This window comes from Salmo trutta, chromosome 31, assembly GCF_901001165.1.
Source record: "Salmo trutta chromosome 31, fSalTru1.1, whole genome shotgun sequence".
NCBI classification, from domain to species: Eukaryota; Metazoa; Chordata; class Actinopteri; order Salmoniformes; family Salmonidae; genus Salmo; species Salmo trutta.
In genome coordinates this window covers 21,605,337-21,628,161 of record NC_042987.1, presented here as the reverse complement: position 1 = coordinate 21,628,161, position 22,825 = coordinate 21,605,337, and the positions used below count along the sequence as shown (strand labels likewise).

Here is a 22,825-nt window from a genome sequence, read left to right as displayed (position 1 = left end):
ATGTCCATATTAGAGTTGTCAAGCTTCTGTAAAAAACAAATCTAATATTTCACTCAGAATAACATGGGAAATATTTGACATCATTACGCAGTCTGTGGAATAACAATTGATTATGTTATTACTTTATTTAATTGGAACAAAATCGATGTACCAAATTATGTGATTAGTGTTGTAGTAGAGTGACATGTGAAATAACTGTAGACTAGAGTCAATGCATAGTAGAGGTAAATTAGTATTCACAACTGGTAAAATGATTATATACTTTCAAACTACTATCAATATTCGAGCTAACACAGTAGATAATAAAATACTGTACATTACACACCACCCCATCATAAAGAAAAACAGTGTCGCATGCTCGTCCGTGAATGGAAGCTTCAGCTGTCAATCTGGACGTAAAAGGCGGAGGAGGGCTGTTTAGTGGGAGTGTTGAAGGAGCCAGACAACACTGCGCAGCAGAGCTGTCAAACGATTGAAATATCTGACCACGGCAGACGGCAATTGTGTCTTACTAATGACAAAACAAAATGCCACATAAGGGGGACTGTGAGTTTACGTTTTGAGGTCAGCTATACTTCGTGTAGATAGCTAGAGTTACTTCGGCGTTGGCTGCATAACTTCTAGTTCGTTAGCAAACTGGAGTGGCTAACGTTTGCTAGCATCCCGTCTTGGACTGTTGACAAACTAAACTAGCTAACGTTATCTAGCTAGACCCGCGAGCTAGCCAACTAACCACAATAAAGTTAGCCAGCTAGATAACGTCACTCTACTAGCTCGTGCATGGTGAGTGTATCAAATAGCCTGCAAGCTATTATTGCAATGAGATGGAACTAAGTTTGGCCTGTTTCATCAAGTTGTTGTTGAAGAGTCCATCATCTCAACATTTTAATGACACACGGCAAGGTAAGAACTCTTGATAACTCTGCCACTGCTGCCAGCATGCGAGTTTGCTAGCTAGTTTAGCAAGTTCGTTAGTTAACGAAGCCAGCCATTCAAATTAACTAACAGTAATGTGACCATTTAGTAACTAACTAGACAATCATTTGGTTAGCATATTGTATCCAAGCTCAAGATGTCTTAGTTGCTAGGTTATAGGTTGCTGATTCCAGATCAGGAGAAATTGGGCCCTCCCCTATGAACAAGACTGGGTCATTATTTAAAATCTCAGGAATGTCAGGTATGCTGTTGCCGTCCCCAATACGCACCATTTACAACAGATAGGGCTCAGATAGTGAAACTAAGAATAACTCGTGTGGTGAATGCAATTCGTTGACTAGTTATTTCACAACAGAAACCTAACAAGATTTTCATTTATAGGCCTATGCATAATGCTTTCTGTTTTCTATCCTCATCCACTCATCCCTTTTTTTCATGGGAATTATCAATCTTGCACTTCCTCATAACCAGCTGACCCTCCTGTTAGGATGATTTACAATATACACCTTTTATTGTAGCGCATTTACACAGCTGTATAGGGTTTAAAAAAAAACATTGCCTCAGGGGACCACAGGGATGGCCCGTCTGTTTTTGTTTTTTCATTATTGGCCCAGACCTCTGTACAGATAACTCTGTTAAAATTCCTCCACTTTTCCGTGCGGAGACCCTTATAGTTGAGTCTGAGATGTATCACTTTGGATGCATGCATTATGTCCACACTGGCCTTATTGTTTTTCACCAGTTATAACGTTTATAACGTGTAGGCTACTGCAGAGATGCTAGGGAAGGAGTGAGGGAAGTTAGGGTTTAGACTGGAGAAATCCCTCTTTGCCTGTATACAGTAGCCACAATGTGGCTGTGGGAGGGTTGAAATGACATCCGCTATTTATATTGTTTCTGCTTTGAATGAAGGGAAATGTATCTTTTTTTTTTTTTACCCATACAAGGCCTAGCAGCAATTGAAATGGAAGAACTACCTCATATGTTCTACATTCATTCTGCTTCTGAAAAGCTGATTGTTTCAAGTGGCTATTTTACTCATTCTTGGCAGTGGGTGTTTGATCATTGTCATACAAATGCTAAATGGCAAAGATTATTTTAGTAGTAGAGGACAACATCCTTTTAAGGATACGGCTCAAGCAGCAAAAAGATCCCTGAACTAGTCCAGTAACTTTGGACGATTTGATTTCAGTTGTTTTAGTTTGGGATTGGATGGGGGATTGGAATCTCGCAAGAGGCTGAATTAAAAATAAATATAATTATATTCCCAGAGTTTAATAGATCCTCTCTAGTGAAGTCTCTAACTCAAGAAAAGGGGAGGACAACCAGCCCTTTGAGTAAACTCAGTAGACCTGTGCATGCTGGGAAAATCAGGGTTCCTGAATATTTTAAATCAAAGGGCTGCTTCCTATGATCATTACTATGGGGTTCTTATGTCTCTTTTTGTTCCTGTTCGTGGCTCTGTGGTTTGTTTTTGATCCCGGTCTTGGACTTTAGTTTTATCTTGTCTTAATCTCATATAATTGGACAATCAATCCCTATTAGAGCCATTATTTGTGAACTTGTTGAGAGAGGTGGGGTTGGAGCCCTGCCTTGTGTGTCTAAGAAGATTGACCTTATCTAAAGTCATGCTTGTGTCTTCATTTTTTTGTCTTGTTTTTAGTCTTGTTGAGGGAAAAAATGTAGGAAATGTCAGAGGAATGTGATAAATAGATTAGGCTCATTATCCCCCTCAAGGCAACATGACGTGTTCTGTTTTAAAGTAACGACATGCGTATAAGATCACACCACACACGCTTATGAGTTACAATACTTCAGGGGTACATACATCACCATTTTTTTCCATACAGATGCTACGGATAACAGCTGAAAATGGTCATCTCTTTGTGTTTTCTGGCTGGTCTTCTGCAGCCTGTAAACCATATGCTTTGTATTGTGTATTATAAACTACAGAAACTAAACCACCCAAACACAACATTTCCTCAGTCTGCCTGCTGAGATAGGATTTTTGTGTTTCTTTCCCCTTAGGGCTGTAAAGTGTTGCAAAGGAGTTGTCAAAAATGTGAAACTTTCATCGAGGAGTTCCCCACAGAGTTCACAGTGAAGAGGCAATGATGGATCGGAACAAGCGCAACTCCATCGCCGGCTTCCCCTCCATGAGGCCTGACCGGCTCGATGACCTGGATGGTGGAGGAGGAGGGGAATGGGCCCCGTCTCAGGTGGGAAGAGTGTGCCCCTCATCCTACCGTGCCCTCATCAGTGCCTTCTCCTGCCTGACGCGCCTTGATGACTTCATTTGCGAGTGGATTGGCTCTGGCTTCTTCTCAGAGGTCTACAGGGTGAGTTTGTTATGCTTGACCTGAAATGCAAGAGGTTTATGCCTTGTAGGTGTTGTCTGAGGACAGCTAATTAATTAATATCAACACAGTCACCTCAAATTATTGGTACCCTTGATAAAGATGATAAAAACAGACAAATAAATAAAGAACACAAATACCAAGCTATCTTGTATGCTAAAAAATTGGAAATTATTTTATATGAATACAATTGCTCAGATAAAGAGATTTTGTACCAAAACAAATCTCATATTATTGGCATCCCTACTTTAAATTAGTCTAAGCTTAACCCTGTGAGACCTACAGTTGCAAAAATGCAACATGTCCTAAATTGCATCCTGTACCTAAAAAATAATGTCAAACAGTACATAGGCTGCGTTTCTACAGGCAGACACATTTTTATATATTTTTTAACTTATTGGCCTTTTGAACATGATTGGTCAAAAGATGAATTGGTGGAAAAATAATTGGGCTGACATTTTGAAATTTGGTTGTGCATCAGCAGTTTTTCTCAGTCACTTAGCCCATGTCAGCAACAACAACAAAAAATCGATTGGTAAATAGTCTAGCCAGCCATCTAAACTTGTAGTCATGGTCATAATCACGGTCGAATTATTGCCTGGGGGGGCAAATTGATTTTGTTAGTCACTCTCTCTCAGATATCATATTAAAAACTGCAAACATTTCTCTCTTATCCATTGGAAAATTTTGTAGAATTGCAGGAAATCAACTCTAAAACCGTGCAATAACATTTCCCTTCGGGCCCCCAAAAGGCTAGGGCTGGCTCTGACTGCATGTGTGGGTATGGATGTGGCTACACAGTCCCGTGAGCCATTGTTGCTCCTCATGATAAGTTCAGATATTTTTGTGGCCCCACCCCCCGCAAAGTTGCCCATCCCTACTGTAAAGCAATGGTGTGTCATTTCACTCCACCTATCCGGTGTGTGACAATAAGGACACACACCGGATTACTTAGAAACCTATGATCTCATACACTGAGTTCAGCCCTCATTCTATAATTAAACATGTTAGTGGTCCGCAATACAGTTAGCTAATACATTGATTTCTGTGCAGAGTAGGAAAACCCTGCACCTCCCTCCAAACCACCCAGAGATGTTAGGTTATGGACCAGCCCCCATTGAGGTCAGACAGGCCCTTAGAGCATGCAGATACTCATGTGCCCTCTCCCTATTACATTGATTGGTTCTCTCACAATAGACTGATTTGGGACATGCGAAAAGCCCTTCTATATTTCCATGTCGCCTTCTATATTTCCATGTCAGTGTGGTTACGACTTGGAGAGCTCCCTCTGAAGAGGTTTAGTGATGGGACTGGTAGTTAGGCTGCAATGGCTCTTGGGTAAGTGCTGTATCGTAAATTACACTAACTCAACCTGACAGAGTTGGTATTCGCACAGAGATGGCTGTTGACGTCTGATAGGTCAAGTCCTTAACCTGACCTCAAAACATCAGTAAATTGCCTACATTCACTTTTGTTGTAACTCCCGTTTTCATTTTCTCCACCCTCAGCGCTCTTGAAAGTTAAGCCTATTTGCATTTCTATTTTCAATACAATTAGGTGTAGACTATAGAATTCAGCCCTACCTACTGAAGTCAGTCTGAGTATTCTATTTTTGATTGCACAAGTACCACAATGTCAGCACCCACGTCCCATGTCTTGCATCTTAGTCATACATACAGATGGAACAGAAATAGAATGCTGAGCAGTTTACATATCTAATAGTAAATGATAACCTCAGTTTAATTGAAAGAAGGGAAGGTGTTGCTAGGTCTGGAGCCATGCGGCACAGGGACCGCTCATTCACTGATCATTGAATTCAAAGGGTTAATGCACACCACTCACACAGTACCGATCACTGACTTGGTGGGGGGAAGGGCAGCGTGTAGGCTCCTGCCCCAGGCTGTCTGAGCGGAAGTAATTACACCATGTATTTTAGGGAGGGAATGCCCATCCAACTTCAACATGATTGGGGCCTGCTGCCCAACAAGTATTTGTCTTGTTGAACATATGCTAAATATATTTCTTCCTCCATTCACCTGAACGCTCACCCATGTTATAAACGCTGTTTGATCCTTGGGGCCATTATAATGTTATAGCATCAGCTGTTTCTAGTGATGCACCGATATGACGTTTTTGACCGATATCTGATATTTTTCTTGCCAAAAAAAACTGATACCGATATTTAACATTTTAGCGGCCTTTTAAGCATTCTAGTACAGTTCAATAGTTAACACACACACATGGACTCAGCGGTCTAAGGCACTGCATCTCAGTGCGAGAGGTGTCACTACAGTCCCTGGTTCGAATCCAGGCTGTATCACATCCGGCCGTGATTGGGACTCCCATAGGGCGGCGCACAATTGACCCAGCGTCGTTCGGGGTAGGCCATCATTGGAAATAAGAATTTGTTCTTAACTGACTTGCCTAGTTAAATAAAGGTTACACACACCACACTGACCAAAAGTTATCTTGTTGGCATTTATGTATGTCCCCATTACCAGTAAAACATAATCAAAACCTATTTCTTTCACTTACTTGCTGTGCTGTTTCGTTGTTCAGTCATTTCATTCTCAACAAGGATTTCATCATACATGTCAAGCAGTGAAGTTTCAGCTCTGTCTGTCTGTGGCCTCTCTTCCTCGGTGCACACTGTCACTGTGTCTGTTTCCATCTTGTCCAGCTGTGTATGTAACATTTCATGTAAACCCTGTTTCTTGTCTGCATCGAAGTAGCGGTCCTTGTACATAGCATCGAGCATGGCGGTGACCCAGTAAAGAGAGAATGGCACCGAATCGCTTGTTCACAGCCTGTGTCGGCAGTTTTGTGGAGCAGGCGTTTCAATGCCATGACAGAGGGGTATCACGTCTGCTGCAGGAGCAGTTGATGAGCTTATTTCTCCAGTCAGTTGTTCGAATGGAGCTAGCTAGTGTGTTCAAGTTTCAAACATGTTCTCAAATGCCATTGAAATGGCAGCAGCAGTATGACAACCAGCGCATTCATGAGCATACAATACGACTTTCCTCAGTACGAAATCCTCGACGACCCACTGTGCTGTCAGACTCAGCATGCTCATGGGGCTGATATCGCTGGTCCAAATGTCAGTCGTGAAGCTAATAGCGGTGACGCTATTAGTGTGTAACTCCGGTAGGGCAACATCTGAAAAATAGCGCACTTGGTAGTGTGTACCGGTGCTCGACCAGTCGTGAAAGCCAACATCACCCACGACAGAGAATGGTTGATTGTCAAGGGCAATGAATTCCATTATCTTGGCGTTAATGGATTTCGCCTTTGAGTTGTCTCGCTGAAATGTTCTTACTCTTTCAAATGACTGCTTGACTTGTTGACTGCTCGATCCACACAGCAGACATTGTGTGCTAGGTTAGGAATGCTGTGTAGCGCAAAATGTTACGTGGCGTCATTACGTCATGTACCTACATTATATAGGTATGCACGTCAGCTTTGACATCGGTTTTGCACATCGGCGTTAAACTAGACATCGGGACGATACTGATCTATCGTGCATCCCTAGCTGTTTCCAGTCTTTTCCACTCGAGATACAATGCAGACAGGAACTATGGTTCTGGCTCATGTGATGACTTCGGCTTTGAGTGCAACGATATTTACCTTCGTTGCTTGTCAGTTTGATTTGTCGTCTCACTGACGACATTGAATACTTGCATCTGTAAGTGCTTAATGGACCCAAATATTTACTGTGTAATGAGGTTTCCATATGTCTAAGCAAGGTGACAATAGATCTACATTGCTTTGAAAATGCATGAAATCAATGGAATGATCTGTTTCTTAGACTGTGTCGTGTTAACATGGCTAGGAATTGACGAGCTGGAGAGACAGATTGGAGGTGCAGGGTCTTGCTGGAGCAGCCTATGGGTCTTTGTTTGAGCCAGACTGTTCTCTTTTCTCTCCTGGTGGGGAACGAGTGTGAGTGGGGGGGTCTAGAGGAGGCCATCTGCTGCCTGCTCCTCTCCTCCAGGGAAGAGGAAGACTAGCTCCTCCTTTGTACTTGAACTTCAACAGTGGCTAAAGAAGCATTAGTCACTGGAGAGACTCATCCAAATGCTATATAAATAAGGCCTAGATTGGTCTGCTTCCTTTTTCTGTACCTCAAACTTCCTTTTATCTCCTCTCTCCAACAGTGTTGATATACCACTCATATCTGTAGGAAAGGGATCATAGTGATTTATGAAAAATGTAACATGCACAGTACATAACCATTTATATGCATTCTATCTATTATTGTACCTGCAGACTTTGACCTGAGTGGAGCGATTTAGTATTTTCTTAGTGACTGTTGGTTTCAATGTCTTAATATTTCAGCTGGAGGAAGTGAGCAGTAGCAGATCAAGCTCACCATTTTCTCACCCTAATGTATAACTTCCTGTGGTTATGGCCCTCTGAGAAAGCATATCAATCCGACTTATGCTTTGGGATATACAGCGAGAGGTCTGTATTGTTGTAGGTGTTCGGCTATGTATTCTCTACCAAAGCGTAGCCTACATTTTCTTAGCCTCGGCTCACTGTTCTAGTGCACAACTGTGGATGACAGTCAGCCACTTATCTTTGATCACATCAGAGATAATGCTGCAAGGAAGGCCAGTAACTGACCTAGTTCACAATAGAAATAGGCCTGCTGACTCCCTATTGCTATGGTTTCTGGATTTGGAATAAAAGGTTAGAGCAAGCCATGCTCCATGATCTTGGAATATTGATCATGTTTTGAGAATAGTGTCCTCATTAGAAGGGAATATTGATAAGGGAGCTGTATGGTTATAGAGAGAAGTGTTCATTTTCAGTGTAACTTCCTAGATATCGCCTAAATGACCGGATTGTTGTTTGTTGCAGGTGCGCCACAGAGTGTCGGGCCAGGTGATGGCTCTGAAGATGAACAAACTGAGCAGTAATCGAGCCAACATGCTGAGAGAAGTCCAACTGATGAACAGACTGTCCCATCCCAATATCCTCCGGTGAGTTCCAGGAAACAAAATGATGTCTACCACTAACTATATTCGGCATAATTTTCTTCGGCACACCACCATCCATATTTTGTATAGTTTGTATATCGATCTGTCCATTTGAAGAAACATAAAATTCCTTCTGCAATATTATGCAATGGTGTTGAATTAATTATATCTCAAGGGGATATAAAAAATTGGGTAAAATACAGGGCTAGTAAAATTATGGTGCCATATTCATAAATAGGCTTATTTTCTTATGGGCTTCTAGCCTAATCTCTCTTTTTTTCTTCTTTTAGAATGTTACTAAATATCAGTCATTTTTTTAACCCTTCTTCCTTTTAAAGATACTTGGATCTGAAGCTTTTTGTCAAAATGACGTTCGCCTTTGTAATGGAATCAGTTGGGTGACCTTGATCTCCCTGATTCCGCAGAAAGCAGGTCAGAAACCTATTAACAATGGATTTTCTGGAACGACATCCTGAGTTTGGATTTCATTGACATGCACGCCCTTTCCTTTTTCACTTTCTCCTCACCAAGGCTGTTTTATTTTTGTATAGCGTTGTGAGCCTGCAAAATGGGCATAAATATTTGACCAAACCCATCATGATGGGACATATTGTTTTGGATACATAATTGTATGACCATGTTTTATGTTGTCATGGACAATAATATTGAACTATTTCTAATCTGTGAATTTGATAACCTCATGGATTAGGCTGACCGAGGCTTTGCATGATCCTTGAGGTTGTTCATGTTTCTCTGTGATTTCTGCCATTCTCAACACCCAATGTGTCTCTGTGCTGGATGATGTTCTACAGAGCTCACATTGTGCTGTAGGTGCTGGGTGGGAAAGGGAGAGAGTCTGTATGTGCTGTGCTACAATCACAGCTTTGTTGCAGCTAGTTCTGTGGGGGTGGGCAGACGAGCATGAGGGGGTCTTTGTCTGAGGAACCCTTCGAGGACCCACAAAGTCTCACGTTTATTGGGTCATAACTCTAGCGGCTCCAACACTCGCTGTGCATACGGCCTGGCCCGCGTGTTAGGATATTGATACAGGCAATTTGTGTCATTTAGAAAAAATAGACTTGACTGTGACTCCGGCCTGTTAAGATTTGTAAGCAGTACCTCAAGAAAAGAGAGGAAAAAGAGATTGAATGCAGGTCAAGAGTGAACCTTGTTTTCCCCCTGAAAATAACATTCTGGTTTGTACCTCTTGTTGGGTCTTGTCTTGCAGCCCACCAGTGCAGAAATATTTAACCTTTTCCACACCAAGAGCGTTATCATTTTTCTCTCAAAGGGACTATGTTGTCCTTCGGCCAGATTGACATTTTGTACTACCGAGGCTGCATTTAGACAGGCAGCCCAAGTCAGATATTTTTTCCACTAATTGGTCTTTTGACCAATCAGATCAGATCTTTTGCAGACCTGATCTGATTGGTCCAAAGACCAATTAGTAAAAAAAAAAAATGGGCTGCCTGTGCAAACACAGATATATATATAGATATATGCCCACTCAAATGTTTTATTCTGGACCCCCATAGCTTAGTCATGTCAATATAGATCAAGATTCTAAAAGAAATTGGCAACGTGAGAGAAGCGCAACAGGAAATATGTCTCCACCACATGTACCACTGTGGTTGGTCATGTTTCCATGTAACTATCTTTTTTTCTTTGTTTTGTCTTCCTCTAGGTTCATGGGTGTGTGTGTTCAGGAAGGCCAGCTCCATGCTCTGACTGAGGTAAGAGGAAGCACTGTTCTCCTTTGTGTCTTAGAGCCTCCTATAGATGGGTATCTCAGGTGTAGGCTGGCTGTCACGTTTCAGGTTGGAACGTTGAGACACTCTGTTGTCTTATTCAGTTTTCTGTCCACTCGATAATGGAATGTGATTCTAGAAACGTGATGGGTCCTCTAGCATCAGTATAGGCCGCGATGTGTTTTACTTTTAATGTAGCTAATACTGTCATAATCTTCTGAGTCATGTTGCAGTACAGTCAGTTTGATGTTACCTTGCGTGAGTAAGTCTCAGATAAGTAGAACACCTCTAAAAGGTGGCCTCCTAGCAGTGTGAATATAATGAAAAGGTGTTTGACTGTGTGCCCAGGGGTTTTTCTCAGGTGAACATTGACACATCACCTAGTACAGGGACCTGTAATTGAAAGGACCTTGTGTTCGCCTGAAGGCACAGTTTACATGTGCACAAATAAAGCTGTGTGTGTTGATCTCAATGAGCAGCCAGGGGATGGGTTCCATTAGGGCTAAGGTTTGTTTTCAAGCTTATTTTTAACCCGTGTGTGTGTGTGTGTGTGTGTGTGTCCATGCTCTCTTGTTGCTAATGATTAGCGTTGATTAGTTGGGGAAAAAGCTTTACGACTGTCTGCCACATCACATTCACCCAAGCACTCGTGTCAAGTGAGCGATAGCAGGAAGTTATCCAATATGTGGATCCATGGAGGGAGAGAGGGAAACGTCTCTGATGCCGCTCTCGCAGTTTATCGGTTCTGCTCACCCCACCCCCAGTCTCTTGGGCTTTGATGTCGGCAGCATAAAGCCACAGGCTGTGAATACTGAAAACACTGCATCATGTGGTTATGTTGTGCAGCTACTGCTGTGTTATCAGAACTAGCTGCTAGCTACCAGTGCTGTTTACTCTGACTGGATCCTGAAATTAGCAATGGGCCTGACGGACCTCCATGGTAGGAAATGGAAGAGTCAAGTTACTGTGCAGCCACAGGCTTATATACAATCACTCCTCCGCATAAAGCTCCTTGGGCCCATTGGGTTGGCACAGTAACCTCTGCACTGCTTTCCCACAGCTTGATAGATCTAGGCTACACATTAGGCAAATACCGATTAGGAGCATTATAATCTGGGTAATCCATGACCCACTTGGGGATTACAACATTATTTGAAGATGCTTTCAGTGGTCACGAGACAATTAATTCCCATTTTCTTTCCGTCTTTCTTAGCTTTTTTCCCCCATAGTACCCCGGCTTTTCTTTAGTTTGAGGAAAGTTTCCTCAGCTGGTCAATAATATCAGTTGACAAATTCTAAGAATAGCATCCGTGTAGATTTCTTACTCCATCATGTTAAGACATTTCAACTTCCTGGGTTTTGCCCCTCTTCTCCTATTGTCCACTACTCCTGCTGTCTCTGATCTGTGATCACGTGTAAATGGCCTCACACTCCCTTCTCTGGGTGACAGTGTCATGGTTTGGGGTGGAGGTGAGGTGATGTGGCCTTATAACCTAAAACGGGCCTCCCTGTGTGCCTAGCTTTGGCCTACGCTGCTTCGCTCACTCCTCTGATCTGGAGAGTCTCGTCTATAAACCTACTGGATGCATGGAGTGGATCATATCCACACTGACCGACTGGCAGCAGGATTTGTCTGGGCTTCACCCGTTTAGGGGAGGCTCCTAGTGGAGCATTAGGCATGCAGACGACAGATGCAGGGGGGCTACAGAGGAATTTGTAAGGTAAAGCCGACGTAATCCTCTCCTGCGTCTGGGATTGGTTTGGGAATGGTCTGCAGGGCAGGGGGAGGGAAGACAGAGGAGGTAGTGTAGAGAGCCTTACAGCGTGGGGGGGCTTTTAGTGCTTATGTTTAGACCCATGGACAAGCATATTCAACACACTTGAAGTTCATTTCTTTCACTGGTATCGCATGCATATCCTGTGGTAAACTACAGGCCTACCTGGACAGTATATTGTCTAGGTTGACTTATTATCAGGCCTACTTCAAACATTCTACCTGAACAAAGGTAGACTGAAGCACAAGTCAAAAGTGAGTGATGTTGTAACCTCTTCACTTTGGGCAGACCCAATTCTGCTCACTAATCCCATTAAAAGGTATAGGCTGTGTTCATATATTGTGATATTTACAGTTCCAGCTGTGCGAAGACAGACACTTTTGAGTAATGTTAACTTTCCTAAGCCATCAATGAAGTCATTGTGACAGTTTGCCAAGAAAACAAAAACACAACAGTCCAGAACCACTGGGGAGGCCCAGAGAAATTAGGTCAGTCAAGGGACCTGTCTTACTCTCTTCGTTACTCTTGTCAACTTTCATTTCTCTCTGTAATTAATTGTCACATAGTAGTTCTGTATATGGGACAGCCAAGCCTGTCACGATTAAAGCTGACATGCACAAAGTAAAAGAGAGAGCTACTTTCTAGCAGATTCCCACTTCACTTGGCTTTCCCTGCACACAGTCCCGTCTGTGTGTCTGTCACTGTCATTGTCCCCAAATGTGCCAGGCATTAGATTGATGCTATGTTTAGAGCGCTCAGAGTAACTCAATTGAGTTCGTTGACCTGTCTTTCGGAATGGAATGGAGTGGTGTGTAGAGTAGCCCCAAATGACCGACAGGATGATGTAACAATGGCTTGACTTATAGTGCAGTACCTTATCTCTACCTTAGATAGGGTACACACAGTAGGCCTATACAGTGAAGGGAAAAAAGTATTTGATCCCCTGCTGATTTTGTACGTTTGCCCACTGACAAAGAAATGACCAGTCTATAATTTTAATGGTAGGTTTATTTGAACAGTGAGAAACAGAATAATAACAAAAAATCTAGAAAAACGCATGTCAAAAATGTTATAAATTAATTAGCATTTTAATGAGGGAAATAAGTATTTGACCCCCTCTCAATCAGAAAGATTTCTGGCTCCCAGGTGTCTTTTATACAGGTAACGAGCTGAGATTAGGAGCACACTCTTAAAGGGAGTGCTCCTAATCTCAGCTTGTTACCTGTATAAAAGACACCTGTCCACAGAAGCAATCAATCAATCAGATTCCAAACTCTCCACCATGGCCAAGAACCAAAGAGCTCTCCAAGGATGTCAGGGACAAGATTGTAGACCTACACAAGGCTGGAATGGGCTACAAGACCATCACCAAGCTGCTTGGTGAGAAGGTGACAACAGTTGGTGCGATTATTCGCAAATGGAAGAAACACAAAAGAACTGTCAATCTCCCTCGGCCTGGGGCTCCATGCAAGATCTCACCTCGTGGAGTTGCAATGATCATGAGAACGGTGAGGAATCAGCCCAGAACTACACGGGAGGATCTTGTCAATGATCTCAAGGCAGCTGGGACCATAGTCACCAGGAAAACAATTGGTAACACACTACGCCGTGAAGGAGTGAAATCCTGCAGCGCCCGCAAGGTCCCCCTGCTCAAGAAAGCACATATACATGCCCGTCTGAAGTTTGCCAATGAACATCTGAATGATTCAGAGGACAACTGGGTGAAAGTGTTGTGGTCAGATGAGACCAAAATGGAGCTCTTTGGCATCAACTCAATTCGCCGTGTTTGGAGGAGGAGGAATGCTGCCTATGACCCCAAGAACACCATCCCCACCGTCAAACATGGAGGTGGAAACATTATGCTTTGGGGGTGTTTTTCTGCTAAGGGGACAGGACAACTTCACCGCATCAAAGGGACGATGGACGGGCCATGTACCATCGAATCTTGGGTGAGAACCTCCTTCCCTCAGCCAGGGCATTGAAAATTGGTTGTGGATGGGTATTCCAGCATGACAATGACCCGAAACACACGGCCAAGGCAACAAAGGAGTGGCTCAAGAATAAGCACATTAAGGTCCTGGAGTGGCCTAGCCAGTCTCCAGACCTTAATCCCATAGAAAATCTGTGGAGGGAGATGAAGGTTCGAGTTGCCAAACGTCAGCCTTTAAACCTTAATGACTTGGAGAAGATCTGCAAAGAGGAGTGGGACAAAATCCCTCCTGAGATGTGTGCAAACCTGGTGGCCAACTACAAGAAACATCTGACCTCTGTGATTGCCAACAAGGGTTTTGCCACCAAGTACTAAGTCATGTTTTGCAGAGGGGTCAAATACTTATTTCCCTCATTAAAATGCAAATCATTTTATAACATTTTTGACACATTTTTCTGGATTTTTTTGTTATTCTGTCTCTCACTGTTCAAATAAACCTACCATTTAAAATTATAGAGTGATAATTTCTTTGTCAGTGGGCAAACGTACAAAATCAGCAGGGGATCAAATACTTTTTTCCCTCACTGTATATGGGAATTGATTTCAAGATAATGTGCATTTAGGCCTACTTGTAATGTGTACTTTTGTACTGAAGCCTAATTGTAATAATGGGAGCATTGTGTTTTCTCTCGACCTTTCTGCAGTACATCAACGGTGGGAACCTGGAGCAGCTGTTGGACAGCAACAAGCCTCTGAGCTGGGCTACCAGGCTCAAGCTGGCCTGTGAGATTGCCAATGGCCTGGGCTACCTGCACTCCAAAGGCATTTTCCACCGGGACCTCACCTCCAAAGTGGGTGGCTGTTAACTGTGGATGGATGTGTCCAAAATGGCAACCTATTCCCTACATAGTGCACTACTTTTCTGGTGCACTATATAGGGAATAGGTTGCAATTTCAGATGCACCTGTCTCCTTTCTACAACCGAGATAAGAATCATCGATCTAGTCAGCCTTTATATACAGCAACACGCGCTTCAGTTTCTGTTCTTCAAACCTTGGGAGTTGGAAACTGGTTTTCTGCAGAATACATAATGTTATTGTGAGATGTGATTATCTGGCTAAATCGGCTTCTTGTGAATGGGGGCTTTGATGGAAGCTAATGATGGAATTTATGCTCACTGTTTATCCTCAGAACTGCCTGATCAAGTCTGATGAGAATGGCTACACGGCAGTGGTAGGGGACTTTGGTCTTGCTGAGAAGATTCCCAACCAAGAGTAAGTCATTTCCACGGAAACACTTACTTAAGACTCAAATTGAATCCCAAAGTAAAAAATAAAAAAAATATGATATCTTACATACACCTTAGCCAAATACATTTCAACTCAGTTTTGTACAATTCCTGACATTTTAATTCTAGTAAAAATTCCCTGTCTTAGGTCAGTTAGGATCACCACTTTATTTTAAGAATGGGAAATGTCAGAGTAATAGTAGAGCGATTTTATTTCAGCTTTTATTTCTTTCATCACATTCCCAGTGGGTCAGAAGTTTACATACACTCAATTAGTATTTGGTAGCATTGCCTTTTAAATTGTTTAACTTGGGTCAAACATTTCAGGTAGCCTTCCACAAGCTTCCCACAATAAACTGGGTGAATTTTGGCCCATTTCTCCTGACAGAGCTGGTGCAACTGAGTCAGGTTTGTTGGCCTCCTTGCTCGCACATGCTTTTTCAGTTCTGCCCACAAATTTTCTATAGGATTGAGGTCAGGGCTTTGTGATGGCCACTCCAATACTTTGCCTTTGTTGTCCTGAAGCCATTTTGCCACAACTTTGGGAGCATGCTTGGGGTCATTGTCCATTTGGAAGACCCAGCTTTAACTTCCTGACTGATATCTTGAGATGTTGCTTCAATATATCCACATCATTTTCATCCCTCATGGTGCCATCTATTTTGTGAGTGCACCAGTCCCTCCTGCAGCAAAGCACCCCCACAACATGATGCTACCACCACCGTGCTTCACGGTTGGGATGGTGTTCTTCGGCTTGCAAGCCTCCCCCTTTTTCCTCCAAACATAACGATGGTCATTATGGCCAAACAGTTCTATTTTTGTTTCATCAAACCAGAGGGCATTTCTCCAAAAGGTATGATCTTTGTCCCCATGTGCAGTTGCAAACCGTAGTCTGGCTTTTTTTATGGCGGTTTTGGAGCAGTGGCTTCTTCCTTGCTGAGCGGCCTTTCAGGTTATGTCGATATAGGACTCGTTTTACTGTGGATATAGATACTTTTGTACCTGTTTCCTCCAGCATCTTCACAAGGTCCTTTGCTGTTGTTCTGGGATTGATTTGCACTTTTTGCACCAAAGTATGTTGATCTCTAGGAGACGGAACGCGTCTCCTTCCTGAGCGGTATGACTGCTGCGTGGTTCCATGCTGTTTATACTTGTGTAGTATTGTTTGTACAGATGAACGTGGTGCCTTTAGGCGTTTGGAAATTGCTCCCAAGGATGAACCAGACTTGTGGAGGTCTACAATTTTTTTTCCTGAGGTCTTGGTTGATTTCTTTTGATTTTTCCCATGATGTCAAGCAAAGAGGCACTGAGTTTGAGGGTAGGCCTTGAAATACATCCACAGGCACACCTCCAATTGACTCAAATGATGTCAATCAGCCTATCAGAAGCTTCTAAAGCCATGACATCATTTTCTGGAATTTTCCAAGTTGTTTAAAGGCACAGTCAACTTAGTGTATGTAAACTTCTGACTCATTGGAATTGTGATACAGTGAATTATACGTGAAATAATTTGTCTGGTAACAATTGTTGGAAAAAGTACTTGTGTCATGCACAAAGTAGATGTCCTAACCGACTTGCCAAAACTATAGTTTGTTAACAAGACATTTGTGGAGTGGTTGAAAACGAGTTTTAATGACTCCAACCTAAGTGCATGTCAACTTCTGACTATATATGTGTGTATGTATATTTTTTTATTTCAGATTTGCTCCTTTGAGTCAGTCCAGTTAAATCTTTCTGTACTAAATTAATGTGGGACTGGGAGGTAAAGGGATGGACAAGTGCCAGTAGGAGGGGGCCATTTGATTAGGAAGGAACATGAAGTACTGTTCAGGTCAGGAATAAACTGGAGTGCTAGGCTAATAATACCAGAGCAGGTTAAGAAGGCCCCGCTCTCTCCTGGCTAGGACTTATTACATATGCCTTGCAAAAGTATTCAGACCCCTTGGATTTTTTCACATTTTATTGTGTTATAAAGTAGGATGATTTCTGTCAATTGTTTTTCAACAATATACACAATTCTCTGTCAAAGTGGAAGATTTTATTAATACAAAATTAAACAACTACAATATAGCCTTTTTATAAGTATTCAGCCCTTTTGTTTAGGCAAGCCTAAATTAGTTTAGGAGTAAAATTTGGCTTAACAAATCACCCCCAAAAAAATCCTGGACACACTCTGTGTGAAATAATAGGGGTTGACATAAAAAAAAATTATGACTACCCCTTCCTCTGTCCCCCATGCATACATCTGTAAGGTCCCTCAGTCAAGTATTGAATTTCAAACACAGATTATTTCAAAATCCTTATAAAGTAGGGCAGTGATTGGTAGATGGGTAACAATAACAAATCAGACATTGACTCTCTTTAAGCATGGTCTAGTTACTAATTATGCTGTGCATTATGTATTAAACCACCTAGACAGCTCAAAGATAGTCATCATTCTGAGCTGCAGTACAGGAATGAAACTGCTTAGGGATGTTACCATGACATGCTGACCACACCGCTCGCGTTACTTGCACGAGCGTTGCAAAATATATTTACACATACATGTTATTCAATCATTTCATCCAAACTGCTCGTCTGCATTAAGGTGGCAATGCACTTTAAAGTTGGTTGCCAACCGCCATATAAAATCCAAAGAAGAAGACTGAAGGAGGAGAGATTACTAGAAACTAACTAGGTTTACCCTTTTATCTGTGGATTAATTGTCGGAGTAGAGGACCTTGTGCATTTCAGGTAAAATAACAACCCAATGTTTATATCCTAGGACAAATTGGCTAGCAACAGCAAGCTAGCTAGCTAAATGGCCATGAATGTTTCATGGGTTTCGACCTGTCCCCAAATGAATATAGGTGGTTCAGAGCTCATTTTGATATTTCAACCTGCGCGTCCTGATCGCCTCTGGTGTGGCTGGACAAAATCAATATGCACGCGCATGCCCGGTCTACTCCGCATGTGAGGCCATTTGATGATTTTAAAATGGCTAGAGTTCATTGGCTGTGATGAGAGAGAACTGAGGATGGATCAACAACATTGTAGTGACTCCACAATAACAAGAGTGAAAGAATATATTCCAAAACCTGCATCTTGTATGCAACTAGGCACTAAAGTAATAACGCAAAAACACATGGCAAATGAATATATTTTTTGGCTTAAATGCAAAGTCCTATGTTTGGGGCAAATCCAGCACATTACTGAGTAACTGCCTCCTTATTTTCAAGCATGGTGGTGGCTGCATCATGGTATGGGTATGCTTGACATCGGAAAATACTGGGGAGTTTTTCAGGATAAAAATTAACTGGATAGGGCTAAGCACTGACAACATCCTAGAGGAAAACCTGCTTCAGTTTGCTTTACACCAGAGACTGGGAGAGGAATTCATCTTTCAGCAGGACAATAACTTACGACCAAAGACCAAATCTACACTGGAGTTGCTTACCAAGAAGACAGTGACGGTTCCTAAGTGGCCAAGTAACAGTATTGACTTAAATCAGCTTGAAATACTATGGCAAGCCAAGACTTGAAAATTGCTGGCTAAGCATGATCCCCAACATCATGACAGAGCTTGAAGAATTCTGAAAAGAATAATAGGCAAATATTGCACAATCAAGGTGTGCAAATCTCTTGGAGACTTACCCAAAAAGACTCTTAGCTGGAATTGCTGCCAAAGGTGATTCTAACATGTATGGACTCAGGGAGCTGAATACTTATGCAATGACTATTTTAGTTATTACATTTTTATTAGTCTTTAAAAAACACTTTGACATTACCAAATTTTGTCTGGATTGTTGTCAAAAATGACAATTAAATCCATTTTAATCCTGCTTTGTAACACAATAAAATGTGAAGAAATCCAATGGGGTCTGGATCATTTTTTGCAAGGCACTTTACCTGATCATGAATCAACTTGTTCCTCAAAACAGTCGTGGAGAAGGAACATCAAATGTTTGGTTTGTCTGCTAATTGGTGTGATAAAAATTGTCAAATTGAGTGAAGTAATTAATTGCATTATTCTCTCACCCAAAGACATAGCCTCCAGTCTAACATCTTTCTTCCTGTACTTGTGTTGTGCCTGCAGTGATGAGGGGGAGAAGCTGGCGGTGGTGGGCTCTCCTTTCTGGATGGCTCCCGAGGTGCTGAGAGATGAACCCTACAATGAGAAGGTAGGTCCCTGACTTCTGAACTCTAAACCTTGACCTCTCCCTGAACTAAACCGGACCACTTGTCTCCTACACATCACCCCCCCCCAGCTAAGAACTCACCTTAAATGTCTGTCTCGCTGTTTTCTTCCATTTCCAGGCGGATGTGTTCTCCTACGGTATTGTCCTCTGTGAGATCATCGCCCGAATACAGGCCGACCCCGATTATCTTCCTCGCACTGAAGTGAGGATTGCTTCGTTTCCTCTGTCCTCTATCGCCTTGACATTAATAAGACTAACACTCATTACACTCATGTCTGGTCTAGTTGACATGATGTTGGTTTAGAAGAGCACAGCTCTTTCAATATGTTGTGTTAGATGCCAAAAATAGATGAACATGGATAACATCCCAAAGTATGGATTTCCTGTCTGACATCTCCTCTCCCTCCCTGATAGAACTTTGGCCTGGATTATCATGCCTTCCAGCACATGGTAGGAGACTGTCCTCATGACTTCCTACAGCTGGCCTTCAACTGCTGCAACGTGAGTCGGCCCTCAATCTCTTAATTATTCCAAAACACACAACTGCTTCCAAAATGTGTATTTGATTGTGTGGAATAGAAACTAGTAACATAATCTGATTTAGAATGAATCTGATTTAGTCATACCCCCTTATCTTGTTTGACCTGGCTACTCTATCCCCTCTCTCCAGATGGACCCCAAGCTGCGGCCCTCGTTCCCTGAGCTCGTCAAGAGGCTGGAGGAGATCCTGTGTCGGCTGAAGGCAGAAGAGTCTGGACGAGAGAGGATCCCCCTCAGTGGGGAAAATGACAAGAAGACCATCCCCAAAGGTGATGTTTCCAATCACCTCATATCTGAAGCCCCTTCAGAAGCCTGACTGCCAAGGCAGTGGGACTGTTTTATTCATTCTCGAGTTGAATTTTGAGGATAGCATAACATTAGCATTATCAAAACCATAAACATCACCACCAGATTAACTCCCTAAAACAGTTACAACAGTGTAAAGATGCCCCTCAGTTACCACTTTCCCTTCAATGTCCACTACACATGGTTTTGAATCTCCAAGTCTGTGATCTAGTGTTGCAGATGCACTTGTACAGGCATTAAAACCTCACCTGACATTATTGGTTTTCATAGCAGCAACTCCCCCTGACTGCCATGTGTTTGCCTGCAGTCCTGCACCACTTGACACCCAGTTTCTTGCACAGTGTCAAGACTGCACAGTGCAGACAAATGGTTTCTTGGAACCAGGAAGAGGCTGTAAACCAAGCAGCAGTGAGGCTGCCAGTAGCTGCTCCACATTGTAATCTGCCTATTGCATATCCCCTAGGGTTGCCTCCCAAATTACACCCTATTCCCTTTATAGTGTACTACTTTTGACCAGGGCTCACACTATATAGGGAATAGGCTGCCATTTTGGATGTACCTCAGGTCTACTCTAAATAGGTCCAGTGGCAAGCCAGGGCTGTCCTTTCCCTCCCAGCTCTGTCCCAAAGAGTAATTTACTTTCCCCAGTCCTTTCCTCTACGGTTATGATAGTGTTTGCTTGCAGGTTCAAATAGCCTTACTACAATTTAACATGACGTAAACTTCTAAGCGTTTCTCAAACACCCGATTCTGTGAAACAAAGAATAAGCTACAGTAATGTTGCTAAGTGGGAACCACCATGAATACACAGAGTATGTTGGAAATCATTTGTCTTTTCTCAGATTCTATTTCATTTCTAATTTGGTTCATGGGAGTATTGGGTCTGGACTTTGCTTTTGTTTAGCTAGTTTTCCTTCCTCGGACAGTCCCTCCCTCTTCACTGTTTGTTTACCTTTGGCTTCCCAGTCCATTTTAGTATTTCTACATTATATCTTATAAACGATTTGCATATGTTTCCTATAATGTTTCCACCTATGCAATTTACTTCAATGTAAAAATTTGACTGTGCTTTGTTTGTTTATCTCTTGCCTGTACCGTCGTTCTTGGCTTATACTGCCCCCTGGTGGTTACATTGGGAACTTACACTTCATAACAATCACATGTGTTGTGAGGAAGAGATGTTTGACTGTTACTTCTCTCTCCAGGTCCAGGTGAAAAGGTCCAGGGGATTAAGAGGTTAAACTCATTGGGTCTGCAGGACGACAAGATCCCTCCCAAATCGCCGCGTCCTCGTCGCAACATCTGGCTCTCCCGCAGCCAGTCAGACATCTTCTCCCGCAAGCCAGGCAGGAAGGTCAATGTCCATGACCCTTACTACAACCCGGGCCCCAGGGCCGTGCCAGGGGCCCGCAAGATCAACCCCTTCAATGCCCGTGAGGACCTGTGCGGAGGCAAGATCAAGTTCTTTGACGTGCCAAGCAAGTCAGTGTTCTCCCTGATGTTCGACTTGCACTCTCTCCAGGACAGCGTGTTTTCCTCTGGGACTCAGACCCACTCTGGAGCCCCCGTTCACCCGGGCATGTGGCAGGAGACCTGGTTCACCGGCAGGCAGTGCCACTCTCTGCCCGCCTCCCCCCAGCTGGCCCTCTCAGATGGCTCCTGCCCCCCGGCCTCCTGTCTCCTCTCTGCCACTGTCTCCAAGTGTGACCCGGCCCAGCTGGGCCAAGAGGTCAGGCAGAAGGTGCTCAGCGCCTGGGCCAGGAAATATGCTGTGATAGAGATCCCTCCGTACCATGGAGGTCAAGAAATGGTAAAGAAAGAGGAGGAGAACAGAGTAGATGAGAGCTGGCTTCCCTCACCTATGCCCAGTGACAGTGCAGAGGCTATGGACTGCTCCAGCAGCCAAGGGAGCCCAGTGGAGGACAAGGACAAACACTTATTCTACCCCATGCAGGCCCAGAATGGAGGCCCAGTGGAGGACAGTAGGGGCGTGGTGTCTATGTGTGAGGAGATGGAGGCTGAGGACCAGGAGGGCATGCAGCAGCAACAGACCTCCTGTCCCACTGTCACCCTCAGCCCAGCCACAAACGGAGGCCATCTGAGTCCCATCGTACTGGTGCCGTGTACGGCCATACACGCCTCCACAGAACTGCCATCTTAAGCGTGACATCTAGGACTAAAACGGGTAATGGAGAAAAGGCGCTTTGATAGAGACCCTCAGATCATCTTAATCGATGCTTTGCAGATACAGATTATTTTTTCAAGATTGTTTTTATTTAATATACTGAAAAGTTAGGGGTTTTTTTTCTTAAAGGTGTCCCTAAACCAGGGGTCTTCTAATTCCTTGAGGTTATTTGTGTGTATGCTGGTTTTAAATCACTGCCTACTCCTTGATGTTTTATTGTGACTATATTCTGCCCCATAGGGAAATGCATGGGAGTACATGTAGTTGAAGTCGGAAGTTTACATACACCTTAGCCAAATACATTTAAACTCAGTCTTTCACAATTCCTGACGTTTAATCCTTGTAAAAATTCCCTGTCTTAGGTCAGTTAGGATCACCACTTTATTTTAAGAATATGAAATGTCAGAATAAAAGCAGAGAATTATTTATTTCAGCTTTTATTTCTTTCATCACATTCCCAGTGGGTCAGAAGTTTACATACACTCAATTAGTATTTGGCACCATTGCCTTTAAATTGTTTAACTTGGGTCAAACATTTCAGGTAGCCTTCCACAAGCTTCCCACAATAAGTTGGGTGAATTTTGGCCCATTCGTCCTGACAGA

At 42.9% G+C, this 22,825-nt stretch overlaps 1 protein-coding gene across 1 annotated transcript; it reads left to right on the top strand.

Moving 5' to 3' along the window:
* The first annotated feature begins 415 nt into the window (after positions 1–415).
* Positions 416–22,520, top strand: LOC115169757 (dual specificity testis-specific protein kinase 2). The gene is made up of 11 exons (XM_029725677.1): positions 416–903; positions 2,965–3,275; positions 8,154–8,275; positions 9,957–10,005; positions 14,430–14,576; positions 14,917–14,999; positions 19,089–19,173; positions 19,310–19,393; positions 19,606–19,692; positions 19,862–20,000; positions 21,243–22,520. The coding sequence occupies exons 2-11, from the start codon at positions 3,048–3,050 to the stop codon at positions 22,196–22,198; spliced, it is 1,980 nt and encodes a 659-aa protein (XP_029581537.1). The 5' UTR covers positions 416–903; positions 2,965–3,047; the 3' UTR covers positions 22,199–22,520.
* Positions 22,521–22,825: the final 305 nt, after the last annotated feature.